We start from the raw sequence: 24,838 nt of genomic DNA, 5'->3' as shown, positions 1-24,838 counted from the left end.
AGAGGAAGCCAAAATAAACAAAAAGAGGGAGACGCTCTGGAAGTGACAGGTACAACAGATTAAAACCCTGTAGTTAGCATTAACTGTTTTTTATTTTTACAACATAGTATTTCTTTATATTTTCAGAATGGGAGCAGAAATTTCAAGCCTCATTCAAAAAAAAATTTTTTTAATCACTAAGATAAGCTTTCTAGACTTTTAGCAGTAATGCATGCATGCTCAGTCACTCAGTCGTGTCCAACTCTTTACGACCCTATGGACTGAAGCCTCAGGCTCCTCTGTCCATGGATTCTCCAGGCAAGAATACTGGAGTGGTTGCCATGCCCTTTGCCATTAGCAGTAATACCAGATGCCAGAATAAATGGAACTACATCAAAGTATTGAGTGAATATGAATTAGAAATCTAGCATTCTATTCATCTTAGTCAAACAAATGAAACCAAAAAGTCATAAAACTTTTAGCCAGGCAAAACTTTGTAAGTTTTCTAAAATATATATTGAATGTATATATTTAATTAATATTTAATATTAATTATTGTTAAATTTAATATTAATTAATATCAAATGTACTATTTAGTGATATATGTATATAATAGCTTTTCTACTACACTTGATAATGGTTTGAGAAATAACAACAAAAAATGAGAGAGAAATTAAGAAACATAAACTAAATGAAATGGGAGTACTGAATATGAAATAGAAAAAAGTGAAACAAACCAGATAAAAGTGAAAGATATATAGTCCAGTTGTTTTTAAACATGGTTGCTCATTAGAATCACATCTGGAGCTTTGGAGAAAGAAAACAATACCTGGGCATTTGTATTTTTCAAAAAATTCCAAGATAATTCTAATGTGCATCTGGATTTTAAAAGTTGATTACAGGTTTTTCTATTAAATGATAGTTTTAGTGATATAGAATTCTATTATCTTCTGTTGACCAATTATGATACAATTGTATTAAAATGAATAATAGTTACATGGGGCTTTTCCTGGTGGCTAAGAAAGTAAAGAATCTGCCCACAAAGTGGGAGGCCCGGATTCGATCCTGGGGCTGAGAATATCCCCTGGAAAAGGGAATGGCTACCCACTCCCGTATTCTTGCCTGGGGAATTCCATAGATTGAGGGAACTAGTGGACTATAGCCCACAGGGTCACAATGAGTTGGACACAACTGAGCATCTAAAACACACATCCAATCACAATAGTAAAAGAGGTTTATCAGTTTTCACAATCAATAGCCAGACAAAAAAATAAAAGATAATTACAGTTGCAAGCCATAATGGAAACATGATTAACCTAACAGTATAAAATAATTACATACAATTTGGGGTTTAAGTAGAATGATGTGTTAAGTGGAAATGCATACATACACATATTTTCATCCACCCAGCCAGTCTATGTCTTTTGGTTGGTACATTTAATCCATTTACATTTAAGGTAATTATCAATATGTATGATCCTATGGACATGAATTTGAACAAACTCTGGGAGATAGTGAAGGACAGGGAAGCCTGGCATGCTGCAGTCCATGGGGTCTCAAAGTGTCAGACACAAGGTAGTGACTGAACAACAACAACAAATGACCCTATTACCGTTTTCTTAATTGCTCTTGGTTTATTTTTTGAGGGTCTTTTTCTTCTCTTGTGTTTCCTGCTTAGGGAAGCTCCTTTAGCATTTGCTATAATGCTGGTGTGGTGGTACTAAATTCTCTTAACTTTTGCTAGTCTTTTTGCTTTACAGCCTTTGATTTTTCCATCTGATCTGAACAAGAGTCTTGCTGGGTAGAGTATTCTTGGTTGAAGAGTCTTCTCTTCCATCACTTTAAATATATTGTGCCATCCCCTTCTAGCCTGTAGAGTTTCAATTGAGAAATCAGTTTATAGTCTTCTGTGTGTTTCCTTGTATGTTATTTGTTGGTTTTCCCTTGTTGCTTTTTATCTTTTATCTTTATCTTTAATTTTTGTCATTTTGATTATTATGTGTTCAGTGTGTTCCTCCTCGGGTTTATCCTGACTGGGACTCTCTGTGCTTCCTGGACTTGGCTAAATATTTCCTTTCCCATTTTAGGGAAGTTTTCAGCTATAATCTCTTCAAATATTTTCTCAGATCCTTTCTCTCTTCTCCTTCATGCCTATAATGCTAATGTTGGTGCATTTAATGTTGTCTCTTGGGCAGAGGTCTCTTGGGCTGCCTTCACTTTTTTTCAGTCTTCTTTCTGTTTTTCAGCAGTGATTTCCATCATTCTGTCTTCCAGACATTTATCTGTTCTTCCACCTCAGTTATTCTACTATTGATTCCTTCTAGTGTATTATTCATCTCTGTTTGTTAGTTCTTTTGTTCTTCTGGGCCTTTGGTAAACATTTGTTGCATCTTCTCCATTGCTTTTCCTAGGTCCTGGATAGCTTCACTATAATTATTCTGAATTCTTTTTCTGAAAGGTTGCCTATCTCCACTTCATTTAGTTGCTTTTCTGGGATTTTAGCTTGTTGCTAAATCTGGGACATAACCCTCTGTCATTTTCATTTTGATTAACTTTCTGTGATGTGGTTTTCATTAGGGAGCTGCCAGATTGTAGTTCTTCTACAATCAACAATCTTCTATAAGCCTGTTAGCCTCATTCACCAGAGAGCAGACAGAAGCAATAAGAACTACAGTTAACATTTCAAGATCTAATTTTTTAATTGCTTTCATTAATATTTTTGAAGAAACATAACACAATTTATTGTTTCCATAATTTTTAAAATTGAGTTACACAGTATATATATTCTTTTGTACCTTGATTTTTTCACTCAATATAGGTTTTAATATTTTTCCATGTTCATTATTTTCACTCCTGAGAAGTATTCCTTTAATTTTTTTGACAAATAGAATAATGACTTTGAATGAATCAAATTCTTAATGAACTTATGAGTCTCTTTACTTATGATTTTTGTTAGATGAACATACGTCAGAGGTTTCATTGAGCTGCAAAAAGGAAGGCCGGAGTGATGGACAAGATTCAGAGCAAGAAGGATTTTGACATCTGAACTAAGGACTTGAGACTAAATTCCACACAAGGGAATCAATGAGGCCTCTAGGACAGGGGGAACAAAATCAGAGCTGCAGATTAGAAAGATGGCTACAGCCGCCATGGGAATGTCACAGAACTGGAAACCCTCATTGCTTGAGGTAGACAGCTTGGGAGAGGGTTTTTCAGGCTGGTCCAGTGGAATGTGAGGAAAGAAACAGCCCTCCAGAGGTATGAGGAGTCTGCTGGGCTGATGCTTCCCTTTGGAGCAGATAAAGGCCTTCAGCCCTGAGGGTCTCAGAGGGAGCTGAAGCCAGAATTACCTGGACATGGATGCCACAAAACCCTGAGCTCACCTCGAGTGGAAGAGGGGATGGCCTGGTCAGTGCTACGATGGACTCCATTCTGGGGTCAGGATCAGGATCTTTACATCTGTAGACTAAAGCTCCAGGACCCTAGAAATTTTGCCTACAATTTTTAATGGATGAAACAGCCCTCAGGATGCACCTTGGCAGAAGGAGAAGACAATCCCATGGCCTTCATCAACCTATACCTCCCAGGGGGCCTCATTTTTTTTTTTTTTTTCCCCTGGGGAAGGAGGAGCAAATGAGAAAAGATCCATCCCTCAGGGTCCCTTCTGAGTCCCCAAACATGCCTCCTTTCCAGCATCCACACTCCTGTCCCAGGTGAGCCTTACATCCCCCCTTCCCTCCCTGGGCCTGCCGAAGAGCCTGGTCTGAGCAGGGGTGATGCTCCTGAGTGGGAGCCTAGGGCTTCCTCCCCAACAGGAAGAGACTGCAGTAACTTAGCTCCTGGCTAGAGTCCTGGGGCCACATGTCACCCAGGAGTTGTCCCCTGAAACTGAGGGAGCTTTGCCCACAGCTCCCTTCCCTGTAGGGTTATAAGTTCAGGACAACAGTGCCCACAAACATTCTGGGGAGCAAGTCAGGCTGCAACTGTCCCCCACCCCCGGACTTGTAGGAAGCTCTAGGTAGGACCTAGTCCATTGTTCCTGCTCACCTTGGTTTCTGTCCCCACATCTATGTGAGTATCTCCTTGGCTGAGTCTGCCTCTTTCTCTCTTTATGTTTATCTATTCCTTCCTCTGTCTCTGGGTCTGTCATTCTCTCTCTCTCTGCCTCTCCTCTTTCTTACTTTCCATATGTCTCCTCCTGCCTCTTTTTCTGTTTGCTGTCTCTGGGCTTCTCTGTCTCCAAAGATTTCATCCATCTCTCTGATCCTCTTTCTAAGTGTCTAGCTCTGGTGTTCTGTCCGACTAGATCTTCAGCTCACTCTGGGCCTTTCTTTCCCTCTTGACCTTGGTTTACTGCTTGCTCTGCCCCTGGATTTGCCTGTAGCTCAGTCGTCTCCAGCCTCCCTGCTTCTCTCCTCTTCTCCTCGCTCTGTACCTGCCTCTTTGACTCACAAGGATTGTCCCTGCAGGGTTTCTCTGCGTCTCCCCCTGCAACCCAGTTCTCTGCCCTCATTCTCCACTGTCTGTGAATCTCCCTCACCTTCCAGCTCCCTCTGCTTCCACCCCTCTGTCCAGCTCTCCCTTGCCTGCAGTCACCCCATCTTCTTGCTCTTGCCCTCTCCTCCATCTCCTTCTCTCTCCCTGGGAGACTGGTCTTGCCCCTGCCTCTCTCCACCCGCCCTGTAGATTGCCTGTCTCTCTTTTCCCCTGTCTGGCCTCTGCAGGCTCTTTGCTGCTTCAGTTGCCCTGCTCTGTCCTCTGGTGACTTTTTCTCGCAGGCCTGGCTCACACACCACCTTCCCAGCTTTTCTGATATTCCCTCCTGTGTTCTCCCTTGTCTCCCTGTATCTTTCTTCATCTGTGTCTTCACCATGTTTTGTCCCTCTGACTCTCCCAGTGGGTCTCCATGCCTTTTGCCCCTTTCCTCTAGTCTTTTTACTTCTTCTTTCACAAAGAGAAGAAGAAACAATTTCCCACCTTTTTCCTCCTGCTGAGCCCCCTCCTTCTCCTCCCACTGATGTCTATTATACTCCCAGCATTAATTTTCCTCTCTCCCTGTCTGTAGCCCACTTGCAGATTCTTCTCTGTACCTCTCTCCACCTTCTTCTCAACTGTGTTTGTGTGTCTCTCTCCCTTCGGGGCCTCTCTATCTTTTCCCATCATTCTCTGTGCTGTTGTTTCTTTCTAGCTTTGTCTGTTTATTGGACATGACTGAATGACTGAGCATGCACACACTGAGCATGCACTGGGTCATTTTTAGTCCCTGCAGATCTGTGATGATGCTGGAGGAGGGTATGGGTAGGGAGAGCTGGAGAAAGGGGAAGGGAGGAAAAACATATCTTCAGAACTTGACAGAACCATGTATTATTGCAATGAACCTCCTGCTTTTTTTTCACAGATGAGAAACAATTACTTGCTCAGAGTGACAGCAAAAGTGAAAATTCAAAACTACTTTGAGTCTTTTGTCTCTTAGCTTGTGCTGCAAGAGAGTCGGTATTCGAGTAAATGATAAATATAAGGATACAAAAAGATAAACAAAACAAATTTTCTGTGATTTCTATTACATCCTAACAAGAAACCAAGACTGACATCTCTAGCCCCAGATCCAGCCAATTTGGAATCTGAAGGTTTATCCCTACAAGGACTTGGCAATCGCATGATTCATTTCTGTTCTTTCACTGGTCACAGGTCATTATCACACCTGGAGTGGCAGGGTCAGAACCTGAGGTTCAGAGAGTTAAGACACCCAGCAAGTCAGCCAAGGAAAGTAAAGGTAGAACCCAGTCCCCAGGCTCTACTTAGGGCAAAGACACAAACTCATCAAAGGTCAAGGTGTCCTTGGGGGGCAGAGTCCTGTCACCCACATCTCCTCTACCCTCACCCTGAAAGGACAAGCTGGAGGTAAAAAGTGGGCAGTTTCTCACCAACTGGGACCTGTTCAATTATCTCTCTCTTAGGACCTATTTCATATTCAAAACACTTTTATCTTAAGCAGTAAATGTACTTGCAATGAGCTATATCAGCTGATTCCCAAGTGTAACTCAATGGAGGAGATGAGCTCAGACAAAAGGAGAAGCTCTCCCTTCCATCCTCTTTCAGTCTTGTCTAGGTCCAGCATGTCTTTCTCCATCTCTGATCTTTCACTCTCATATCCACCCTTTTACCTAGCTTGTCTGAACAGAGAAGTTAAATCCCTATAAATTCCATCTTCACAGTATCACTGGGGGCTTCCCTGGTGGCCCAGTGGTTAAGACTATGCCTTCCAATGCAAGTCTCTCCCCACATGTCTCATTTTTCCCTAGGCAAAATTCTTACTGGTGAATTTACATACTGTCAAATTTTCTTGCAGAAATATTACAGTCATTTATTTCCCATATGAATTTTCATATCTATAAATAAGAATGTCTCTTTTACTGTAAACTGGATGACAGGTATTATCATTTTAAGAGAATTTTTTGCCAATGTGTAGGCTCAAGTCTCTTTCATTAATATTTTAACAGGCAGTCTTTAAACTTTTGTGAGTTCATTATTCATGAATCTCTTCTTTTGAGAAAAATTGATTATTCATATGTCAATTTTGGTTATTAGTCTTTTCTTTAAGAAGAAATGACCTTTATTTTCTAATCATTTTAATAACTTGTATGCCACATTGTTGTTGATGTTCAGTCACTAAGTCATGTCCAACTCTTTGAAACTCCATGAATGGCAGTATGCCAGGCTCCCCTGTCCTTCGCTGTCTCCTGGAGCTTACTCAAATTCATGTCCATTGAGTCAGTAAAACCATCCAACCATCTCATCCTCTGTCACCTCCTTCTCCTTTTGCCCTAAACCTTTCCCAGCATTAGGGTCTTTTCCAAGGAGTCGGCTCTTCACATCAGGTGGCCAAAGTATTGGGGCTTCAGCTTCAGCATCAGTCCTTCCAATGAAAATTCAGGGTTGCTTTCCTTTCAGATTGACTGGTTTGATCTTCCTGCTGTCCAAGAGACTCTCAAGAGTCTTCTGCAGCACCCAAATTCAAAAGCTTCAATTCTTTGGTGCTCAGCCTTCTTTATGGTCCAACTCTCACATCCACACATGACTACTGGAAAAACCTTACTTTGCCTATACAGATTTTGTTGGCAAAGTGATGTTTCAACTTTTTAATACAGTATCTAGGTTTGTCATAACTTTTCTTCCAAGAAGCAAGTGCTTTCCATTTTGTGGCTGCAGTCACCATTTGCATTGATTTTGGAGCCCAAGAAAACAAAATCTGTCACTGCTTCCACTTTTCCCCCATCTATTTGCCAAGAAATGATGGGATCAATGCCATGATCTTAGTTTTTTGAGTGTTGAGTTTTAACTCAGGGTTTTCATTCTCCTCTTTCACCCTCATTAAGAGGCTCTTTAGTTCCTCTTCACTTTCTGCATTAGAGTGGTGTCATCTTCATATCTGAGGTTGTTGATATTTCTCCTGGCAATCTTGATTCCAGCTTGTGATTCATCCAGCCCAGAGTTTAGCATGATGTACTCTGCACAGAAGTTAAATAAGCAGAGTGACAATATACAGCCTTGATGTATTCCTTTCACAATTTGAAACTAGCCCATTATTCCATGTCTGGTTCTAACTATTACTTCTTGACCTGATACGGGTTAATCATGAAGCAGGTAAGGTGGTCTTGTATTCCCATCTCTTTAAGAATTTTCCACAGTTTGTTGTGATTCACAGAGTCAGAGGCTTTAATGTTGTCAATGAAGCAGAAGTAGATGTTTTTATGGAATTCTCTTGCTTTTTCTTCTATCCCACATATACAACTATTATTCTTTTTTTAACTTAAAGAAAAAAATATTTTTTATATTTATAACATCAAAATATTTACTTTTTCTTTTTTTACTTTTCTTCTTTTATTCTTATGCTTAAATGAAAGAATGAAAATACTGAATAGTGGCATTTAAGCAGGGGATATGCAATGAGCATAATGCAATTGAGCATGATGTGGAGGCAGGGAAATTCAGCAAGAACAACTTTCTTTTTACCATTAAGTAGATCAGTTTTCAAACTGTGACCACAGCATGTGAAGAACCGGGGAACTTGTTAGAAATGCAAATTCTCATGCTCCAACCCCATCTTCCAATTCAAATCTCCTTTTGACACACAGCAGCAGAATCTGGCACACCTTCCAGGTAATTCTGAAGCACAGTGAAGTTTGAAAGCACTGATTTGGAAGCACTGGATTTGTGGCTCATGGCCCAAGTAACAGGAGTAAGGAGAGTCCTAGAACAGGGAGGCAAGCAGAGATGGGAGGAGGTTCCAAGAAGTAGACCAGTCTCCACTCACCTGCCAGCTGGCTGGGAGCTAGAGAGGAAGAAGTGCTACACAGATAACTTAGGAACTATACAGCATTAAATGTTCATTAAAATAAGAGTTTTCTGTTCTGTGCTGCATTCTAAGTCTTTCCTTTTACACATACCTTTAGGACAAGTCTTACATATATCATCCCTGTGTTAGTGAGGTTTGGGGACATGAAGAAGAAAGAGCATAGGGATGATCCACTGAAGAGTTCAGTACCCACACAAGCAAGGCAGCAAGGTGGATCAAAGATTCCATGAGACCAAGGATTTTAGAGCAAAATGACCTGGGATACACAAGGAACCCTCACAACTACTGAGTAAATAGACAGAAGGTCAGATGAGGAGCTGTGTTGCTTTCTTTGGTTATTAGAGGAAAAGGGTCAACACCAAGAGGCTGAAGGACTAATCAGTTGATGCTCAAAGGCATCTCTCTCACCATAAAATAAATATTCACCCATATATTTTTCCAAGATTGTCTTACTATATTATTTCTTGCATTTCACTCTTTAACATATTTAGAATTTATCTTGGTAGATGCGTGAAATCATTTTCCCACCCATATCATTTATAACTCTTCCTTGCCACCCTGATTTGCAACAGAGAGTAAGCATTTGGCAAAAATCATGTTGAATCAATGACATAATTAATGAACAATGGTAAAGTTTCATTCACCAGAAAAAGTCTAACATTAATGATAATCCTAACAGTGATGAAAAGCTTAACCCAAATTATGAGTGTAATAGTTCTAATCCTGATCTTTAAACCAAGGTTTAGCAACCTCTGTTGTCCCAAGAGAAATCATAAACTGGAATGAATAAGTCTGAGAAAAGCAAAGCTGTCTCTAGAAAGGGAAAGACAGAATTGAACACAGCACACAGCATTTCCTTGACACGGCCTTCACCATTTCATCACCATGACCGTGACTTAATCCAGAACCAATGCTGACACCACTCAAACTACCACAGGGACCTCTCCAGCAGTGCCCCATCTGCTAGCCCAAACTTCCTGTTAAGAAACATAAATGAAAAAATGATGTGAAAGTTCCTTGATACCAAAACCCAATAAACTACATATCCCTCAAAATCTTTAAACAGGCAGATCACAGTGCAGGAGCTCAACCAGCCCTCTGTGACAGAATTCACCCTGCTGGGCTTTGCCTCGAACCCCAGGACCAATCCTCTGCTCTTCACCTTCTTTCTGGTCTTTTACCTGCTGATTCTTGTGAGCAACAGCCTCCCCATCACCCTCATCCACCAGGACACACGCCTCCACACGCCCATGTACTTCTTCACCAGTGTCCTCCCCCTGCTGGACATGGGCCATACCACCACGACTGCGCCCCAGATGCTTGTGCACATTCTCAGCAAGAGGAGAGCCATTTCTTTTGCTAGATGTGTGGCCCAGATGTACATCTTCCTCCTCTTTGAGATCACTGAGTCCTGGCTTTTCACCATCATGTTCATGGACAGGTACGTGGCCATCTGCCACCCTCTCCGATATAAGGTCATCATGAGCCACTGGATGTGCCTTCTCATGGTGGGCATCTGTGCAGCCTATGGTGTAGTGGGTGGTCTGTCCTATACCTTCTTTGCTATGCACTTTCCCTACTGTGGCCTTAATGAAATTGACCACTACTTCTGTGAGGTCCCTGTGGTCCTGAAGCTGGCCTGTGCAGTCACATGCCTCAATGATTTGGTGGACTTCATCACAGGCTTTAATGTCATTGTGGTCCCACTTTCCTTGATTGTCCTTGTCTACGTCAACATCTTTGCCACCATCATGAAGATCTGCTCAGCCCAAGGACAGATCAAGGCCTTCTCCACCTGCACCTCCCACATCACTGTGGTTACCATGTTTGCTATTCTATGCATCATCACATACATGAGCCCTGGCTCTGACTCCTTGTCAAACAATGGCAAGAAAATGGCCCTTTTATATAACATTGCCACAGCCTTCCTCAACCCTGTCATCTACAGTCTGAGGAATAAGGATGTGAAAAATGCTTTCCTCAAATTGATGTGAAGACGCAGGGTCCCAGAGTGACACTTTAAAGATTAAGATCTGGGAAATCTTACATGAGGGCGCATACTCACCAACTCCCTGAAGACTCTTCCACGAAAGCTGGAAAAGATGGTCTCCATAAAGCTAACCATTCAACTCTTGAGTGGGAGAGAACAGGGTGCTTGGCAATCAGCATTATCTATGGTGCTGTGGTTTTAGACAAAGACAATCCAGAAGATCTAACACAGTGGTCAAGAACCTGGACTCTAGTGCCAGGCAGACCAGAATGACACCCTTGACTTTATCAATAATGAGATATGTCAATTTTTTTCTATTAACATAATTAATCATATGTTTTTATTTTTTAATTTTTTGGCATGTGAATTCTTACAGCTCACTTAACTCCTCTAAGGTTTGTATCTCTCCCTCAGAGGGAAGTTGTAATGATTAAATGAGATAATACACAAAATGTTCTTCATACAGAGCCTGACATACAGTAATTTTTTAGGAAATGTTACTTTCAATTTTCAATATCTTTTACTCGCAGATGAATTATCAACCCTTAAATGGTCATGATCTCCCTGGTTAGTGACAGTGACTGAATCCCTAGAGAGACAGTGGAGGAAAAAAAAAAAAAAGAGGGTGATGGAGTTGGAGGGTGGAAGAAGGAGGAACTCAGAAACTGTGAAGTGGAGATTTTTAAGGTGGGAAAAGAAGTTGAGAAGAATGAAATGAGCCTATATGTACCCATCTATAAGCTGGGCCAGTTAGAGCGTCTGGGATCAATTGAAGTTATTAGTATCTTAGAAAGGAGCAAAATTTCCCTTTATGACCATTTTTTTCTGTTCTCGTATTTTTCTCTCTTCATTTCTTTTTTTTTTTTTTTTCTAATGACATCCACTTTTAAAAACAATAGCCTCAAAAAAAAATAAATAAATAAAAATTTTAAAAATAAATAAATAAATAAATAAAAAAAACAATAGCCTCTCTGGATAATCTCAAGGAGAAGAGACTCTGTGCACTTAAGGATGAGAGACATTAGAGGATGAATACAATGTGACCTCTAGATGCAAAATTTAGGAAGTTCAGAAAGAGGTTAAAAATTCAGTGGAGTTTTTTTGCTCTATTCTCACTTGCTTGAAGGGACTTTCCCCCAAAACAATGTTTATTTCTCATAGAATCTTTACAAATATGAATTTTTTCCCCATGTTTCATCAAACTGCAGGGTCATGGTACAGGGCATCACCTGTATTTACTGACTGCTGGCTGTCATGGGAACTTAAGAACCCAACAAAGCAATTCCCCTGATGTTCTAGAGACATGTCCCATAAGCTAGCATGCAGCCCCTTTGGATTTTTCCCAGCTTCTTGCTGATGTACACTGCCTATGAAACTCCTTACAAAAAAATCAGCTGGGCTTGCCAAAAAATATAACATGAATGTCTGTTCCCTCTCTAAGAGGCCAGGCTCCATGTCAAAGGTGCAGGTTCACAATTCCCCAAAGCTATTACCCAACCTCACCATCCAGGAGCCAGAGCATTGCACAATGAAGCAAAATTAAAGGCAAATAGGAACACAAAGCATATAACTGCAACATACTTATAGACACATGAATAAAATCATTAACACAGAAGAAGCTCTTACAAATTGGTAAGAAAAATATACACACTTAGGAAAACTGGCAACAGATATGACACTTTATAAAAAAGAAGTTCAAAAAGTTAATAAACATATGGGAAAATCATACCATAATAGGCACCAAGAAATGCGATTTAAAATATCAGTGAGATACCACTTTTTGCCTTTAGAATCTGGCAGAGTTTACAGAATAGAGGAGAGGTGGCCTCAATAATAAATTGAGAACACAATAAAACATGGATTTTCATACATTGCCAGTTGGAGTGCGGATTGACCTAAAAAGCACATTTGTATTTCACATGACCAAGTAACAGTAATTAGTCTAGGTTCTGGTTGTATAGTAGCAAAGACCTTCGCAAGGCTCAGTCTATGGCCAGAGCATTGCAGAAGATGTTTAATACTATGCAGTCAGCTGTGTTCATACTCTAGGTTTTAGCTCCATTAGAACATGTGGTCAAACAGAAAGTCAAAACTGAAAGCAGAAAAACCAGCAAAGAAAATTTCAACTCAACCCCAGATATACTCAGCTCAGCAGCAGGCTGCAAATAAGGATGTGGAAGTCGTTGTTCATTCTGGTCAAGAGGGCAGCAGAGGTGAGGCCGATGGAGCCCAGGAAACCTACCTGGATGACCTCTGACATTGTCTCCAACTCTGAGGGTCATGATTACTAGAGCCTTGCAGAGCAGGAACACCAAGCACATCACCCCTTCCTCCATTACCTTCCTCTTACAGGGAGTCCTTATCTGTTCCCAGAGTGATGCCTGTCAGAACTGGTTGCAGTTACAGATTCCTCTGTGTCTCTAATGGGATACATTATGCTCTCCTGGCTGCTAGAAGGTGATGGGAGTGTTGATCACAGAAGTGCTAGGTCTGCTTCTGGTGAACACAATGGATGCTGTCCCCACATTAAAGTGTGAAATACAATTTGTATGGAAATACAAAAAACCTCGAATAACCAAAGTAATCTTGAGAAAGAAGAATGGAACTGGAGGAATCAACCTGCCTGACTTCAGACTCTACTACAAAGCCACAGTCATCAAGACAGTATGGTACTGGCACAAAGACAGAAATATAGATCAATGGAACAGAATAGAAAGCCCAGAGATAAATCCACGAACCTATGGACACCTTATCTTTGATAAAGGAGGCAAGGATATACAATGGAAAAAAGACAATCTCTTTAACAAGTGGTGCTGAGAAAACTGGTCAACCACTTGTAAAAGAATGAAACTAGAACACTTTCTAACACTATACACAAAAATAAACTCAAAGTGGATTAAAGATCTAAATGTAAGACCAGAAACTATAAAACTCCTAGAGGAGAACATAGGCAAAACACTCTCCAACATAAACCACAGCCGGATCCTCTATGACCCACCTCCCAGAATATTGGAAATAAAAGCAAAAATAAACAAATGGAACCTAATGAAACTTAAAAGCTTTTGCACAACACAGGAGACTATAAGCAAGGTGAAAAGACAGCCCTCAGAGTGGGAGAAAATAATAGCAAATGAAGCAACAGACAAAGGATTAATCTCAAAATTATACAAGCAACTCCTGCAGCTCAATTCCAGAAAAATAAATGACCCAATCAAAAAATGGGCCAAAGAACTAAACAGACATTTCTCCAAAGAAGACATACAGATGGCTAACAAATACATGAAAAGATGCTCGACATCACTCATTATCAGAGAAATACAAATCAAAACCACAATGAGGTACCATTACACGCTAGTCAGGATGGCTGCTATCCAAAAGTCTACAAGCAATAAATGCTGGAGAGGGTGTGGAGAAAAGGGAACCCTCTTACACTGTTGGTGGGAATGCAAACTAGTACAGCCACTATGGAGAACAGTGTGGAGATTTCTTAAAAAACTGGAAATAGAACTGCCATATGATCCAGCAATCCCACTTCTGGGCATACACACCGAGGAAACCAGATCTGAAAGAGATACGTGAACCCCAGTGTTCATCGCAGCACTATTTATAATAGCCAGGACATGGAAGCAACCTAGATGCCCATCAGCAGAAGAATGAATAAGAAAGCTGTGGTACATATACACCATGGAATATTACTCAGCCGTTAAAAAGAATTCATTTGAATCAGTTCTAATGAGATGGATGAAACTGGAGCCCATTATACAGAGTGAAGTAAGCCAGAAAGATAAAGAACATTACAGCATACTAAGACATATATATGGAATTTAGAAAGATGGTAATGATAACCCTATATGCAAAACAGAAAAAGAGACACAGATGTACAGAGCAGACTTTTGGACTCTGTGGGAGAAGGCGAGTGTGGGATTTTTCAAGAGAACAGCATCGAAACGTGTATATTATCTATAGTGAAACAAATCACCAGCCCAGGTTGGATACACGAGACAAGTGCTCAGGCCTGGTGCACTGGGAAGACCCAGAGGGATCGGTAGAGAGGGAGGTGGGAGTGGGGATCGGGATGGGGAATACATGTAACTCCATGACTGATTCATGTCAATGTATGGCAAAAATCACTACAATATTGTAAAGTAATTAGCCTCCAACTAATATAAATAAATGAAAAAAAGTAATAAAGTGTGAAATACTCAGAAGAACTATACCAAAAAAACTATACAAACCATGATGGTATGATCACTCACTTAGAGCCAGACATCCTGGAATGTGAAGTCAAATGGGCCTTAGGAAGCATCACTGTGAACAAAGCTACTGGAGGTGATGGAATTCCAGTTGAGCTATTTCAAATCCTAAAAGATGATGCTGTGAAAGTATTGCATTCAATATGCCAACAAATTTGGAGAACTCAGCAGTGGCCACAGGACTGGAAAAGCTCAATTTTCATTCCAATCCCAAAGAAGCGCAATGCCAAAGAATGTTCAAACTATGCCACAATTGCACTCATCTCACAGGCTTGCAAAGTAATGCTCAAAATTCTCCAAGTCAGTCTTCAACAGTACATGAACCATGAACTTCCAGATGTTCAAGCTGGTTTTAGAAAAGGCAGAGGAGCCAGAGATCAAATTGTCGACATCTGTTGGATCATCAAAAAAGCAAGAGTTCCAGGAAAACATCTACTTCTACCTTATTGACTATGCCAAAGTCTTTGACTGTGTGGATCACAATAAACTGTGGAAAATTCTTCAAGAGATGGGACTACCACACCATCTTACCTGCCTCCTGAGAAAGCTGTATACAGGTCAAGAAGCAACAGTTAGAACTGGACATGGAACAATGAACTGGTTCCAAATTGGGAAAGGAGAATGTCAAGGCTGTATATTGTCACCCTGCTTATTTAACTTCTATACAGAACACATCATGAGAAATGCTGGGCTGGAGGAAGCACAAGCTGGAATCAAGACTACCTGGAGAAATGTCAATAACCTCAGATACACAGATGACACTACACTTATGGCAGAAAGCGAAGAACTGAAGAGCCTCTTGATGAAAGTCAAAGAGGAGAGTGAAAAAGCTGGCTTAAAACTCAACATTCAAAAAACTAACATTAAGGCATCTGGGCCCATCACTTCATGGCAAATAGATGAGGAAACAATGGAAACAGCGAGAGACTTTATTTTCTTGGGCTCCAGAATCACTGCAGATGGTGACTGCAGTCATGAAATTAAAAGACGCTTGCTCCTTGGAAGAAAAACTATAACCAACCTAGACAGCATATTAAAAAGCAAGGACATTACTTGCTGACAAAGTTCTGTCCAGTCAAAGCTGTGGTTTTTCCAGTAGTCATGTATGGATGTGAGAGTTGGAGAAAGTATGAAGAAAGCTGAGCACCGAAGAATTGATGCTTTTGAACTGTGGTGTTGGAGAAGACTCTTGAGAGTCCCTTGGACTGCAAGGAGATCAAACCAGTCCATCCTAAAGGAAATCAGTCCTGAATATTCATTGGAAGGACTGATGCTAAAGCTGAAACTCCAATATTTTGTCTACCTTATGTGAAGAACTGACTCATTGGAAAAGACCCTGATGCTGGGAAATGTTGAAGGCAGGAGAGGGGACAACAGAGGAGGAGATCATCGGATGGCATCACCAACGTGATGAACATGAGTTTGAGTAAGCTCCAGGAGTTGGTGATGGACAGGGAAGCCTGGCATGCTGCAGTCCATTAGGTTGCAAAGAGTCAGACACGACTGAGTGACTGAATTGTACTGAACCCTGAGTAAGTGATATCTCCTGGCCAACCTCCAGTAACCTGCAGGGCCAGTCCCCAGTATAGTTCTTCTATTTCACAGTTCAAGAATCTTTGCAAGTTCAGAGGTACCACCATTTTGGTTAAATCCAGCTGGTTCAAGTTTTCCACCAGGAAGAGGAGGTGCCTGCTATAAATTCATGCCTGGCAGGCTAGCTCTGCACAAACTTGTTCTATGTAGCAACTGGAGTTCATTCAAGAAACATAGACACTGCATGTGCTATGGATTAAGAATTTATTTTAGGGATTAGACCTTACACAACTGTGGGAAGACTGAGGAGGGGGCATTGGAGGGTCAGAATAAAATCGCTAATACTTAATCAGGATCCACTGGTAAAGGCAGACAAGTCAGAGCTTACCGGAAGGTGTGAGATGCCCCAGATCCAATCCATTAACACACTATAACAAGGGAATGCTCTCTTTTAATTGGAATATAATTGCTTCACAGTGTTGTATTAGTTTCTCTGGACAACACAGTGAATCAGCTATATGTATACATATACCCCTTCCTTCTTGAGCCTCCTTGCCACCACCCCATTCTACCACCATAGGCCGTCATAGCACAGGGCTGATTTCCCCATGCTATACGGCAGCTTCCCACTAGCTAGCTATTTTACACATAGTAATGCATATATATCAATGCCACTCTTTCAATTCATCCTCCACTCTCCTTCCCCACTGACGTCCATAAGTTCATCCTCTATGCCTGCACCTCTATTTCTTTCATGCAAATAGGTTCGTCAGTACCAGTTTTCTAGATCCCGTATATTTGCATTAATATGTGATATTTGTTCTTCTCTTTCTGAATTACTTCACTCTGTATGACAGGCTCTAGGTTCATCCACATCACTTAAGCTGACTCAATTTCACTGACAAGGGAACTCTCTCTCTCTAATGTTTTTTAATTGGAAGATAATTGCTTTACAATATTGTATTGGCTTCTGCCATACAACAGCATGAATCAGCAATAAGTATACATATGTCCCCTCCCTTAGCACATGGTGTTGTCACACAGCACCAAGTTGAACTTCCTATGTTATATAGCAACTTCCCCTCCATAGCACATGGTGTTGTCACACAGCACCAAGTTGAACTTCCTATGTTATATAGCAACTTCCCACTAGCTACCTATTTTATATACAAGGTAATGTATATGCTTCAGGGCTGCTTTCTCAATTAGTCCCACTCTCTCCTTCCCCATGTGTACACAAGTCTGTTCTCCATGTTTGCATCTCTATTCCTGCCATTAAAATAGGTTCGTCAACACCATTTTTCTAGATCCCATATATATGCTTTAATATACAATATTTACTTTTCTCTTCTGACTTACTTCACTCTGTATAACAGGCTCTAGGTTCATCCACCTCACTAGAACTGACTCCAATTTGTTTCTTTTTATGGCTGAATAAATATTCCATTTTTTGTGTATATATACATATACATATCACAACTTTATCCATCCCTAACGGCAATCCTGTGTGCTCAGTAGCTAAGTCCTGTTCAACTCTTTGCAACTCCATGGACTAGTCCACCAGACTCTTTAGCCCATCAGATTTATCAGGCAAGAATACTAGAGTGGATTGTCATTTGTTTCTTCAGGGGATCTTCTCAACCCAGGAATCTCCTGCTTGGCAGGCATATTCCTTACCACTGAACCATGACAGGGGAACTCTTAAAGAGGTCTCTGGAAACCTGTTGCTTCTGAGAGGCCACAGCCAAGGATTCAGGTGTAGTCCAGGCTTTACTATTAGTTCCAGGGTCAGCTTTCGATAAAATAAGCTTACCAAGGAAAACAAGGACAAACTAAGACCAAATGAGCCTCAGTGTCTAGCCATCACTATACCTGATCACGAAGACTTTCAATCCAACGATAAGAACTGCTACTTCACTCCTGCAGGCCAAATCCCAAAACAAATAAGAAGAAGATTCTGGAAATCAGGTCCCACATTTACCAGTTAGGACATTTTAGAAATAAGGTACTCTGAGTCAAACTCTATCATTAAATTGTAGTCTATTTAGGGTGTTTTAAAGCTTTTGCTTACATATAATTGTATCCATAAACAATACATAGAATTTTGTATGCACTTAAGATTTTATTAAAAAGCAGAGACTTTACTTTGCCAACAAAGGTCCATCTAGTCAAGGCTATGGTTTTTCCAGTAGTAATGTATGGATGTGAGAATTGGACCATAAAGAAAGCTGAGTGCCGAAGAATTGATGCTTTTGAACTGTGGTGTTGGAGAAGAGTCTTGAGAGTCCCTTGGACTGCAAGGAGATCCAACCAGTTCATCCTAAAGGAAATCAGTCCTGAAAATTCATTGGAAGGATCAATGCTGAAGCTCAAGCTCCAATACTTTGGCCACCTGATGCAAAGAATTGACTCACTGGAAAAGACCCTGATGCTGGGAAAGATAGAAGGCAGGAGGAAAAGGGGATGGCAAAGGATGAGATGGTTGGATGGCATCACCGACTCGATGGACGTGAGTTTGAGCAGACTCAGTTGTTGCAACTTGAAGGCTCTAGAGCACAGGCTCGGTAGTTGTGGCACATGGGCTTAGTTGCTCCCTGGCATGCAGATTCTTCCCAGACCCGGGGTCAAACTCATTTCCCCTGCATTAGGCAGATTCTCATCCACCAAGGAAATCCCTAACTCACTCTCTTTAACAAGCAATTTAATTTGCCACATTTCATTTATCTAATTCTTTATTATTGAACTTTTGTTCATTTCCAACTTTTCACTATTTAAACTATTCTGTGGCAAATGTCTTTGGACATTTCTCCATATGTAAGTATTTTTTCCAGTGAATGTGGTGGAGTTTAAAACTTTCAACTTTACTCAGTTCAGTTCAGTCGCTCAGTCGTGTCCAATTCTTTGCAACCCCATGAATTGCAGCACACCAGGCCTCCTTGTCCATCACCAACTCCCGGAGATTACTCAAACTCATGCCCATCGAGTCAGTGATGCCATCCAGCCATCTCATCCTCTGTCGTCCCCTTCTCCTCCTGCCCCCAATCCCTCCCAGCATCAGGGTCTTTTCAAATGAGTCAACTCTTTGCATGAGGTGGCCAAAGTATTGGAGTTTCAGCTTCAGCATCAGTACTTCCGATGAACACCCAGGACTGATTTCCTTTAGGATAGACTGGTTTGATCTCCTTGCAGCCCAAGGGACTCTCAAGAGTCTTCTCCAACACCACAGTTCAAAAGCATCAATTCTTCACCACTCAAATTTCTTCACATGCTCCTAAATTATTCTTCTAAGTAGTTATACCAATGTACACCATTCATTTTCATCAACACTTGATAATATCATCTGTCTCAATCATTCTAAAGTTGCTATCTATCTCATAGATGGAAAATGGTGACATCATTTTTGCTTCATTTGTAAGTCCCTGATTGCTAGTGAATTTAACATCTTTTCATAAGATTATTGGTAGTATTGAGTAGTGAAGTCAACCCTGGAGTCAGATTTCTGTATTCTAACCTCAGCTAACCCTTTACTAACTCAGTAATAGTGGGCAAGTTACTAACTTCTGTGAGTCTCCGTTGCCGCATCTGTTAATGGGAAAAATAAACCATAGACTTCAGCGGGGTGTTAGAAGGGTTAAATGAGATAATACATGAAAGCACTTATTATAATAAAAACAAATACTAACTGTTCAATGAATATGAGATATGTTTACCTTTTCTTAATTTATAGCTTATCATATGTTCGCTATTATTCTCATGCTCTGAATATATCTTCTTGGGAACTACCCTGGTGGTTCAATGGCTGAGACTCCATGCTCTCAATCCACGGGGCCTGGGTTTGATCCCTGGTGGGGGAACTAGATCCCACATGCCCCAATTAAGAATTGACATGCCACAACTAAAACCTGGTATAACCAAATAAATAAAAAATTTAAAAAGAAAATATCTTCTCTCAGCTTATGACTTGTTTTCTTTGATTCAAAAGTCATATAAGTTAATTCTTAAAATTATATAATAGACACAAACACATAGCTATTATCTTAGACTTGGAGACAATGATAGCTAACATTTTAAGGTCTAAAATTTTTTAATTGCTTTTATTAATATTTTGAAAAATATAACACAATTCTTAAACAATTTATTGTTCCCATGATTTTTAAAATTCAGTTACACATGTTACTTGATTTGTTCACTCATTCATTATGTTTTGACAATTTTCCTCATTGATTTTTTCTCACTGCTGGAAAGCATTCTTTTCACTTTTTTGATGAATAGAATAATGACTTATAATGAATAGAATTCTTAATGAACTTATGAGTCTTTTCCTTACCGTTTTTCTCAAATAAACATATGTCAAAGATTTCCTTGATCTGCAAGAGGGAAGGCTGTGGAGGTGGACAAGTTTCAGGGCAGGAAGGTCTTTGGCAGCTGGACAAAGGAGCTGCACATGGAACCAATGTGGGCTATGGCCATGGGGAGGAAAGTCAGAACTGCAGGTTAGAAAGCTGGCTGTAGCAGCCATGGGAATGCTTACCACCCCCAGAGTCTGTTGTTGAATCCAGGCCCTGGCATATGAGAAGAGAGGTGGGTCATGCACCTGGAAACCCTGGCTGCTTGGAGTGGGCAGCCTGAGAGAGAGCGTTCCAGGCTGGGCCAGGGGAATGTGGGAAAGGATACAGCCTTCTAGAGGTGTGAAGATAGGGTGGGAGGCAGGCAAAGACTTTCCTTTGAGACCTGAGGGTCTCAGAGGGAGCTGAAGTCAGATTTAGCTGGATGTGGGAACCACCAAACCCTGCACTCCCCTCCCGTGGAGGAAGAGGCCTCAAGGGCCTAGTCAGTGCTGCAGTGGACTCCACAGTGGGGTCAGGATCAGGATCTGGGGAGCAGGAGACAGACCGCCACCCAGGAGGAATTGCTCAAGTGAGCAATAAGGAGAAGGAAGGGACTTCATCTGGTGCATGTAGGACACAGTGAGGGCTTGAAAGTGCCTGGTGCCCCCGCCTAAGGAGACTGCCTTTCCCAGAAGCAAGGCTCTGCAGATGGGCTCTGCTCTCATCAGCCTCTCCCCTGTGGCTCCCAGCTTTCAGCACAAACCCCAGTCTGGCTCCTGTGGGGAAACACTGGCCCAGGAAACAAGTGTAACTCCAATTCCCCTGGGCTCTGTGTGGGCAGCGGACCTTCTCATGCTCAGGAAGGATGGAGTCTGAAGTTTCTTTTGCCTTCAGGCAGGACTGAACTCCCTACCCCTTGGTCAGAGGTGTCAAAAGGGGGGCTCCAAAACCTTCCTTGCTACCTCACTCTGTCAAAATTGCAGGAGGCAAGTTCTTCCTGTTTCCTATCTCAGGTCCTTGATGCCACAGTCCTTGCCAAGTAAGGGGCCACAAGGGTACCTGGCCCCTTCTCTTCTGCTTGAGTAGAGCTTTTCATCAAGTGACTTGAAATGACACAACATACCCTCATGGGTCTGAGACTCAAGAGGCCAATGGGTAGTTTCAGACCTCCATGGGCACCATTGTTTACTAGACACATGTTAAAATGTACCACATCCTACATCAAATATAATGAAGATATCACTTCTGATATATGACTATCTAAGAGTTGAATGAATTGTCATTGACTGCTGCATTCAATATGCCAGCAAATTTGGAAAACTCAGCAGTGGCCACAGGACTGGAAAAGGTCAGGTTTCATTCCAATTCCTAAGAAAGGCAATCCCAAAGAATGCTCAAACTGCCGCACAATTGCGCTCATCTCACATGCTGGTAAAGTAATGCGCAAAATTCTCCAAGCCAGGCTTCAGCAATACGTGAACCATGAACTTCCAGATGTTCAAGCTGGTTTTAGAAAAGGCAGAGGAACCAGAGATCAAATTGCCAACATCCACTGGACCATTGAAAAAGCAAGAGAGTTCCAGAAAAACATCTATTTCTGCTTACTGACTACGCCAAAGCCTTCGACTGTGTGGATCACAATAAACTGTGGAAAATTCTGAAGGAGGTGGGACTACCAGACCACCTGACCTGTCTCTTGAGAAACCTGTATGCAGGTCAGGAAGCAGCAGTTAGAATTGGACGTCTAACAACAGACTGGTTCCAAATAGGAAAAGGAGTATGTCAAGGCTGTATATTGTCACCCTGCTTATTTAACTTATATGCAGAGTACATCATGAGAAATGCTGGGCTGGAAGCACAAGCTGGAATCAAGATTGCCGGGAGAAATATCAATAACCTCAGATATGAGATGACACCACCCTTAAGGCAGAAAGTGAAGAGGAACTAAAGAGCCTCTTGATGAAAGTGAAAGAGGGAGTGAAAAAGTTGGCTTAAAGCTCAATATTCAGAAAACTAAGATCATGGCATCTGTCCCATCACTTCATGGCAAATAGATGGGGAGACAGTGGAAACAGTGTCAGACTTCATTTTTGGGGGTTCCAAAATCACTGCAGATGGTGATTGCAGCCATGAAATTAAAAGACGCTTCCTCCTTGGAAGGAAAGTTATGACCAACCTAGATAGCATATTAAAAAGCAGAGACATTACTTTGCCAACAAAGGTCCGTCTAGTCAAGGCTATGGTTTTTCCAGTGGTCATGTATGGATGTGAGAGTTGGACTGTGAAGAAAGCTGAGTGCCAAAAAATTGATGCTTTTGAACTATGGTGTTGGAGAAGACTCTTGAGAGTCCCTTGGACTCTCAAGGGATCCAACCAGTCAATCCTAAAGGAGATCAGTCCTGAGTGTTCATTGGAAGGACTGATGCTGAAGCTGAAACTCCAGTACTCTGGCCACCTCATGCGAAGAGTTGACTCACTGGAGAAGACCCTGATGCTGGGAGGGATTGGGGGCAGGAGAAGAAGGGGATGACAGAGGATGAGATGACTGGATGGCATCACCGACTCGATGGGCATGAGTTTGAGTAAACTCCGGCAGTTTGCGTTGGACAGGGAAGCCTGGCATGCTGCGATTCATGGGGTTGCAAAGAGTCGGACACGACTGAGTGACTGAACTGAACTGAACTGATAAATAGTTCTACTTACTATTTATTTAGCTATTTACTAATTTTATTTTGTGGGATCCCTATTTTGACTCAAATATCATTCATGTCTCTAATATGTCTGTTTATTAAAGTTCCAGGACCCTAGACACTTTGCCTACAGTTTCTAATGGATGAAAGAGCCCTGGGGATGCCACCTGGTGGAGGGAGAGGACCATTTCATGGCCTTCATCACCCTATATCTCCCAGGGGAGCTCATTTTTCTTTTCCTGGGGAAGGAGGAGCAGCTGAGAAAAGATCTGTCTTCCGAGCACAGCCTGAGTCCCAGGACATGCCACTCCCTCAGCAACACTCCTGTCCCAGCTAAGCCTTACATTCTGGCTGCCCTACCTGGGCTTCTAGAAGGGCCTGGCCTGAGCAGGAGTGATGCTCCTGAGTGGGAACCTGGTTCTTCCTCCCTAACCACAGGAAAGGGCTGCAGAAGCTGTGGCTGCTGGCTAGAGCCCTGGGGCCACATGCCACTCACGAGTGGCCCCTGAATCTGAGGGAGCTTTGCCTGCAACCCCCTTCCCAGCAGAGTTATAAGCTCGTGATAGCAGTGCCCCAACCATTCTGGGGAGCAAGCCAACCTGAAACTGCTCCCAAGCCATTCTGGGAGCTCTAGAGTGGAGCCCAGCCTGGTCTGCAGTTCCCGCTCACTTCGGTCTCTCTCTCCACATCTATGTGAGTGTGTCCATGGCTGTCTCTGCCTCTTTTTCTCTGTGTCCATCCACCCCTTTCTCTGTCTCTGGGCCTGTTATTACCTCTCTGTCTCTGCTTTTCCTTTTCTTTCTTATTCTCCATCCATCTCCATCTTTCTCCTTCTGCCTCTATTTCTGTTTGCTGTCTCTGTGTTTCTCTGCATCCAAAGTTTTTGTCCCATATCCTCTGACATTTTTTCCTGAGTATGTAGCTTTACTGTTCTGTTTGACTGGGCCTTCAGTTCACTCTGTGCCTTTCTTTCCAACTTGACATCTGTTTACTGCTTGCTATACTACTGGATTTGCCTGCAGCAGCGTCATCTCCAGACACCCTGCCTTTCACCTCTTCTCTTTAGTCTACAGCTGCCCCTTTGACTCACAAGTGTTTCTGGGTCTAGCCTGGGAACTCAGTTCTCTGCCCTCATCCTCCGCTGTCTGTGAGTCTCCCTCACCTTCCCGCTCCCTCTGCCTCCAGCCCTCTGTCCTGCCCTCCCTTGTCTGCAGTTGCCCCCATCTTTTTGCCCTTGCCCTCTCTTCCAGACCCTTCTCTCTCCCCGGGAGACTGGCCTTGCCCCTGCCTCTCTCTACCTGCCCTGTGGGTTGCCTGTTTCTCTTTTCCCCCGTCTGGTCTCTGCAGGCTCTTTGCTGTTCCAGTCACAACCTCTGGTGCCTCTTTCTCTCAGCCCTGGCTCTGACCCTACCTTCCCGGCATCTCCGACATTCCTTTGTCTTTCCCTTGTCTCCCTGCCTCTTTCTCCTCTTGTATCTTCATCTTGTTCCATCCACTGACTCTTTGGGTCTCATATCTCTCTGCCTCTTTCCTCTAGTCTTTTGTCCACTCTCTACACAAGGAGAATAAACATTCTCCCACGTTTCTCCTTCCGAGTCCCCCCTTCTCCTCCTGTTGATGTCAATTACACACCCATCATCCATTTTCCTCTCTTCCTGTCTGTGCCCCGCCCCCAGATTCTGGTTCTCAGCGCCTTTCCCTCCCTGCCT

At 42.1% G+C, this 24,838-nt stretch overlaps 1 protein-coding gene across 1 annotated transcript; it reads left to right on the top strand.

Annotated features, from left to right (window-relative positions):
- The first annotated feature begins 3,657 nt into the window (after positions 1 to 3,657).
- LOC136150873 (olfactory receptor 2G3-like) lies at positions 3,658 to 10,329 on the top strand. The gene is made up of 2 exons (XM_065911730.1): positions 3,658 to 3,692; positions 9,402 to 10,329. The coding sequence occupies exons 1-2, from the start codon at positions 3,658 to 3,660 to the stop codon at positions 10,327 to 10,329; spliced, it is 963 nt and encodes a 320-aa protein (XP_065767802.1).
- Positions 10,330 to 24,838: the final 14,509 nt, after the last annotated feature.

Source organism: Muntiacus reevesi, chromosome 1 (assembly GCF_963930625.1).
Source record: "Muntiacus reevesi chromosome 1, mMunRee1.1, whole genome shotgun sequence".
In the NCBI taxonomy this organism is placed as follows: Eukaryota; Metazoa; Chordata; class Mammalia; order Artiodactyla; family Cervidae; genus Muntiacus; species Muntiacus reevesi.
This window is presented reverse-complemented; position numbering and strand designations above follow the sequence as displayed.

Coding starts and splice junctions, on each gene's coding strand:
- LOC136150873 (XM_065911730.1), top strand. CDS start 3,658: ATGCCTCCTTTCCAGCATCCACACTCCTGTCCCAG. Junction 3,693..9,401: donor CATCCACACTCCTGTCCCAG/GTGAGCCTTACA, acceptor ATCTTTAAACAG/GCAGATCACAGTGCAGGAGC.